Source organism: Brassica napus, chromosome C2, assembly GCF_020379485.1.
Source record: "Brassica napus cultivar Da-Ae chromosome C2, Da-Ae, whole genome shotgun sequence".
NCBI classification, from domain to species: domain Eukaryota; kingdom Viridiplantae; phylum Streptophyta; class Magnoliopsida; order Brassicales; family Brassicaceae; genus Brassica; species Brassica napus.
This window is the reverse complement of record NC_063445.1, coordinates 26,747,824-26,753,983: the sequence shown is the minus strand read 5'-3', so window position 1 is coordinate 26,753,983 and position 6,160 is coordinate 26,747,824. Positions and strand designations below refer to the sequence as shown.

Here is a 6,160-nt window from a genome sequence, read left to right as displayed (position 1 = left end):
TGGCTTTCCAGAATGGCTTTACGAGAGATTAAGCTGAATATGAGTGTGAATGAATTGAAAATAGAGTTATCATTGAAATGAGTAAGCATAGGATATCATTTTGTCAAATTCAGGATGGCTTTCCAGAACCGTTTAAAAAAATGGATTCCAAGGGGAATCGAACCCATGACAAGTGTATAAGTTTCGAAAGATAGGTGGTTTAGCCGCTAGGCCGAGGAGAATCATCTGGTTGATTTTTCCACATAAACATATTTAACCGTACAAATTGTGATTAACAAAATTTGGAGAAAAAAAAAATATACACATCTCCCAGGGTTCAAACCTGAAATGTCTGGGAGGAAAGGCGAAATAAGGTCTATCACTAGACCAAGTGTGTTTCAATCGTTAGGTGATGTAAGTAATGAAATATATTTCTTTTATCTGTATTCAACTATAATTTAAAAAAATTATCTGATTCCGAGGGGAGTCGACCCCAGTCGAGACAAGTGTTTCAAATTTGGAAAGATAGGTGGTTTAGCCGCTAGGCTTAGGTGAATCATCTGATATATGTGTCCACATAAATGAATTTAACCGCATTTTGTGTCAAATTCAGGAATGCATTCCAGAAACGAATATGAAACCGAGATTAGCCATATATAAGACCACTAATCATCTACATTTTAATCAGTGTTTTTGTTTTGTTTTGACTGAAACACAACACAAAAGAAGATGATAACATGAGATTACTCATAATGTGGTTTCTTAAAATAAATCATAATGTGGTTTCTTAAAACAAATCATAATGTGGTTTCTTAAAACATAAAAAAAAGAGAAGATCATAACATGAGATTACTCATCCAACAGCCACTTTTCCTCAAGCTTACACCAATCAGGAACTTTGACCTTCACATCAGCAAGCATTCCATCCGCTTCCATGAGTTCTTCTTTGAGTTTTTCCAACTCAGCAGTGAAGTCCAATTTTCCTTTAGCCTTGAAAATCTCTTCAAGCAACTCGATTTGGGAAGCAATGGAATTTGCTTTGCTAACTGCCTGATGCCATTCAATTTCAGATAGCCTGTGTTCGTTGGACAAACGAAGAAGAGCCCTGTAACGTTCCACAGTTTCCGCCTTTCCTTTGTTGAAACCATCGGAAGCATCAGATCCGTAAACCTCCTTTATGGGACGCTTCATCATCTTCTTTGACCCTTCCATTGAAACTTGATGAATGAGAAAAGAATAAACACAGAAGAAATGAAAGTCAGTAAAAAAGAGATCTGATACCGTCCCTTGTATATATAGAACGAAAAGTAACCCTTCGATTACTATAAAATGGTTTAGAAAGCAACCTTTCGATTATTGAACGGTTACTGAGATAAATGATGTCTGTTTTAGAAAGGAACCGTTAAAAAAAAATCTGATTCCAAGGGGAATCGAACCCAGGTCGAGACAAGTGTATAAGTTTCGAAAGATAGGTAGTTTAGCCGCTAGGCCGAGGAGAATCATCTGGTAGATTTTTCCACATAAACATATTTAACCGTACAAATTGTGATTAGCAAAATTTGGAGAAAAAAAAATAAAAATATACACATCTCCCAGGATTCGAACCTGAAATGTCTGGGAGGAAAGGCGGAATAAGGTATACCACTATACCAAGTGTGTTTCAATCGTTAGGTGAAGTAAGTAACAAAATATATTTCTTTTATCTGTATTCAACTATAATTTTAAAAAAAATCTGATTCCAAGGGGTATCGAACCCAGGTCGGGACAAGTGTTTCAGATTTGGAAAGATAGGTGGTGTAGCCGCTAGGCTGAGGTGAATCATCTGATATATGTGTCCACATAGATGAATTTAACCGCAAACGTTATATTATAAACTTTGGAAAGAAACTCTGAGTTTCAAGATGGGATTCCAGAATAGTTGAATATTACTGTGTTTCTTTCTAGCAAAGAAATTTGAACTAAAATTGAAATGAGATCAAAAGATAAGATTGTATAGTACAAAAAATAAGGAAATTTCAAATTGTGATTTGGAGTTTTGGAGAGTAATGCATTAAAACCTAGGTTGTATATTACAAAAATTGGAAGACATCATACTTATTCAGAATAGGGTTCCAAAAAGGCAAATGTATATATCGTCTGGTCCATATCATGTAACCATCAAATAACCAACATCCATGAATGATCAATAAAAATGTAAAAAACATGGAAATGAAAAAGAATAGAGCAACGATGAATAAAGATCTTCATCCTATAGGCCTCTTGCATGTGATCTTGTTGTGTCCTCCTATGCCACATCTGCTGCACTTGTGGGACTGAGATTTAGATCCAGGAACACCAAACTCGCCAACGGATCTCTTTCTCTTTGTAGGAGGACGTCCACTTCTCTTTTTGGTAGCTGGAGGTGGGCAAGACAGTTCGTCAATATTCGCTGGATAGGTGGACGTTGACAACTCTCCACCAGGGTGTATGCTTTCGGCATAGGCTTTAGCCCACGTTTCTGTCAAGTGAGAAGTATCGACGTAACGGTTTTCATCTCTCTTAATATACTTAGCAGCAGCAATTGCATGAATGCAGGGGATCTTGTCAATGTCGAAAACATTACAAGTGCAATGCCGTTTCTCCAAATCAACAACATACTTCATAGTTTCATCCTTCACCTCAAACTCGTTTTGATCAACTTGATACACATTCAGCACCATTGCAGCCCCAAACCTGGATACCAACTTCTGCACAACTTTTGGAGTAACCAGGTGCTTATGTTTCGCAGCCGCTTCGCGTCGCTCAAAAAACCAAGTGGTGAGTGTCAATCTGATCGTCTCAAGGAGAGAGATCAGTGGCAACTCACGAGGCAGCTTCAACATAGAATTGAGAGACTCTGCAATGTTGGTAGTCATGATATTGTACCTGTTCGCAGGCGCAAAGCATCGTGCCCACTTCCTAAAATCCGAATCTTCCAGATACTTGGCCAATTCAGGACATTTATCCTTTATGTCCTTGAAGATTAACCAGAACTCGTGACACGTGTAAGCATCAGCAGCGCTTTCCACCAGAGGTAGCAGACCAGTCTTCGAATATGTAGGAGTGATGTTGCGGAGCAGATGGATCCTGCAGATTCCATGGTGAGATAAGGGATAAACATCCTCCAACGCTGAAGCAATGGAGTTAGCCCTGTCTGATACAAAAACAAGATCCGAAGCGTCCGGGATCATCTGGCTCAAACCTCTAAAGAACCATTTCCAAGAGGCGCCATTTTCTGCGTCGACCACTGCAAAGGCCAGAGGATATAGATGATAATCCCCATCTTGAGCACAAGCTGCCAATAAAGTCCCATTGAATTTTCCCTTCAGAAATGTACCATCTACTGCAATAACTTTCCTCATCAATGAGAATCCCCTTATCGATGGACCAAAAGCCACAAATGCATACTTGAACTTTCCAGCAGCATCCACTTGTTGATAAGTTAACGAACCAGGGTTTGTCTCTGTGACTTTGTACAACCACCTAGACAAATTGTAATAGCTGTCTTCAGGAGTCCCTCTAACCAAGAACTGAGCTTCTTCTTTCACTCTCCAAGCTTGTTTGTAATTGATGTGAACGCCATGCAGGATCCTGACCTGTTCAATGATCTGTTTCGGTTTGAGACCTTCCTTCTTTTCTCCATAATTGCTGCAAATCAAAGAACCCAACAACTTTGCAGATGCTTGTCTGTGGTTGGCATTCCTGTGTGTTGTATCGCATGTATGCTCATGAACATACTTTTTAACAACGAAAAAGTCTGAAAGAGGTAGCTTAGTAGCAAGCATCCTCCACGTGCAATTGTCATCAACACAACTCAATAACACTCTTGACTTGTTAGAAGAGACAATCTTGTACTCAAACTTCCACTCTAAAGCCCATTTCTTCATCCTCAACATCAACTCTCCCTTGGTCTTAAAATATCTATTCACCTTAATATCACCAGCTCCTCTCGTTGTTGGTGAAAGTCCAATATGGACAAGACTAAAATCCGGAAGAGAATTCAGAGGAACTGTAGAAACACTTTCACAAAGAAGACGCTGCAAAATCAGGATGTTCTGGAAGGATTAGTACTTGGTTAGGAAGCCTATCCTGAACAGTCTAAGAAAGAAGAAAATCATACAAACACAAACAGAAAAAAAAAAGGAAATTAGAGACGATGTACCTGTCTTTCTCTCTGCACTGTAAAACAAAACACTGGAATGACATTCAATGGAACAGGAACAGGAGAAGCAAATGTATCACTAGTTTTCCTGTTACAGCTTGCTGGATCAGTATGAACCTGCAAAGGTCAAGTTGTTTTGGAATGCTTAGTACTTGATTAGGAAGCCTATCCTGAACAGTCTAAAATATCATACTAACATAAACAACCCAAAAACAAAAATAGAAACGATGTACCTGTATTTCTCTCTGGACAGTAGAAACAGGCGAAGCAAATGTATCAGAAGCTTGATTGTTACAGCTAGCTGAATCAGCATTAACCTGCAAAAGTCAAGTCGTTCTGAAAGGCTTAATACATCATTAGGAAAGGTATCTTGAATAATTTAGTTGAAAAAATCATACAAACCTTAACACACAACCGACAGGTTCCATCAAATGATCTACTCTTCCCAATAAAGCTTCTGAGATGGCGAGCGTTTGCAACGGAGATGGGAGGGAAACCTTCAACAGTGCTTTTGATGTCAAGCGACATCCCATAACTCAAACCAATCACTTCCTCTTTAAAATCTTCAGATACAATCTTCATCAAATCTTCAAATTGAAGATCTTCTTCTATGGAAATGAAAGATGCATTCCTGTTCAAATAGACATGAAACTCCCACTGGAATGCATCTTTTGACCTCCATTGTCCACAGACGCAAAGAACTTCCATAGTGCTACAAAACAAAATAAATCAAAAAATCCTCACATACCAAAGACTGAAACGATTCCTTTGCAGCCAAAGTAAGCGAAATCTCCAATTCTAGCTGTTTTGATACAACGAAATAATCTGATTCCTTTGCAGCCAAAGTGAATCTTAGCAGCATTTCCTTTAATACCTTTACGGCGGATGGCGGTGGATTCCTTTGATTACCGCAGCAACGGATCTGAGTGACGGCGGAGATGATGACGCCGACTCGCCGAGGATGAACGACGCCGACGCTGGAGAAGTGGAGATGATGATGAAAGAAATGATCGACTCCGATCCGAGAAGCCGCAGCAACGGAGCTGAGTGACGGCGGAGATGATGACGCCGACTCGCCGAGGATGACCGACGCTGGAGAAGTGGAGATGATGACGGAAGAGATGATCGGTTCCGATCCGAGAAGCCGTCGCCTCTTGAGAGAGATGAGGATCTCCAGTCAGAAAAAAAAATGTAAATAGAAAATAAAAGAAGATGTATTATGATAAATGAACCTTTTAATGAAACCTCGTTTTGTGATTTTGGGTCTTGAATGCTATTTTGGAGACATAAACTTAGATTGGTGTTATTTTGGGCATTTTCTCTAAAAATTTAAAAAAAAACTATTTGAAAAATTTTGTCCAAGAAGAAAAGAAGCAATAATATTAACATTTATGGAAAAGAAAAAGAAGAAGATTCCGTTCCTAATAAGTAGCCACCATTCTTTCTCATAAATCATTTTCCCATTTACATTCCCACTTCGGATTTTTTTTTTTTTTTGTAACTTTCCCACTTCGGATTTTTTAAGTTTCATTTTCTGTTCTTTTAATTTTCAGTATATAGTTTTGAAAATTATTTAATTTTATGCTAACCTAATACAAACATGTATAATTAGACATTAACTAACCAAAAAGCAACTATAAACTATATACATTGTGTAAGAAGATTAAAATTTGGGGCTAGATCGTAAGGATGACTGCTGCATCGAACTATATATCTAGATTATGTATTTTATTTTTCAATGCAAAAACATATTTACTGATTATATATAAAGACTAAGGTGGGGATATTGGATCTAGAAGTTTGATGAAATTGAAGGAATTATAGTTTTCATTAAATTCTACTGTTATTCAATCAAGGATTTCATCAATTCTTTCAAAATCTTGTGTTATTGGTTTATAGATTTGTAATCAATTTTTTAATTCCTTTAAATTCTAGTGTTATTCAATATTTGATAGATTTTGTAGTAATGTTATTTGGAAAGAATTTAATGGAAAATGTAAT

The 6,160-nt window shown here is 37.8% G+C and overlaps 1 protein-coding gene across 1 annotated transcript; it reads right to left on the bottom strand.

The window, feature by feature from the left end:
* Window positions 1-2,222: 2,222 nt before the first annotated feature.
* Window positions 2,223-4,867, bottom strand: LOC106363426. The gene is made up of 5 exons (XM_013803167.2): window positions 4,562-4,867; window positions 4,393-4,476; window positions 4,160-4,276; window positions 4,025-4,095; window positions 2,223-3,978 (listed from the first exon to the last, which is right to left on the bottom strand). The coding sequence occupies exons 1-5, from the start codon at window positions 4,865-4,867 to the stop codon at window positions 2,223-2,225; spliced, it is 2,334 nt and encodes a 777-aa protein (XP_013658621.2).
* Window positions 4,868-6,160: the final 1,293 nt, after the last annotated feature.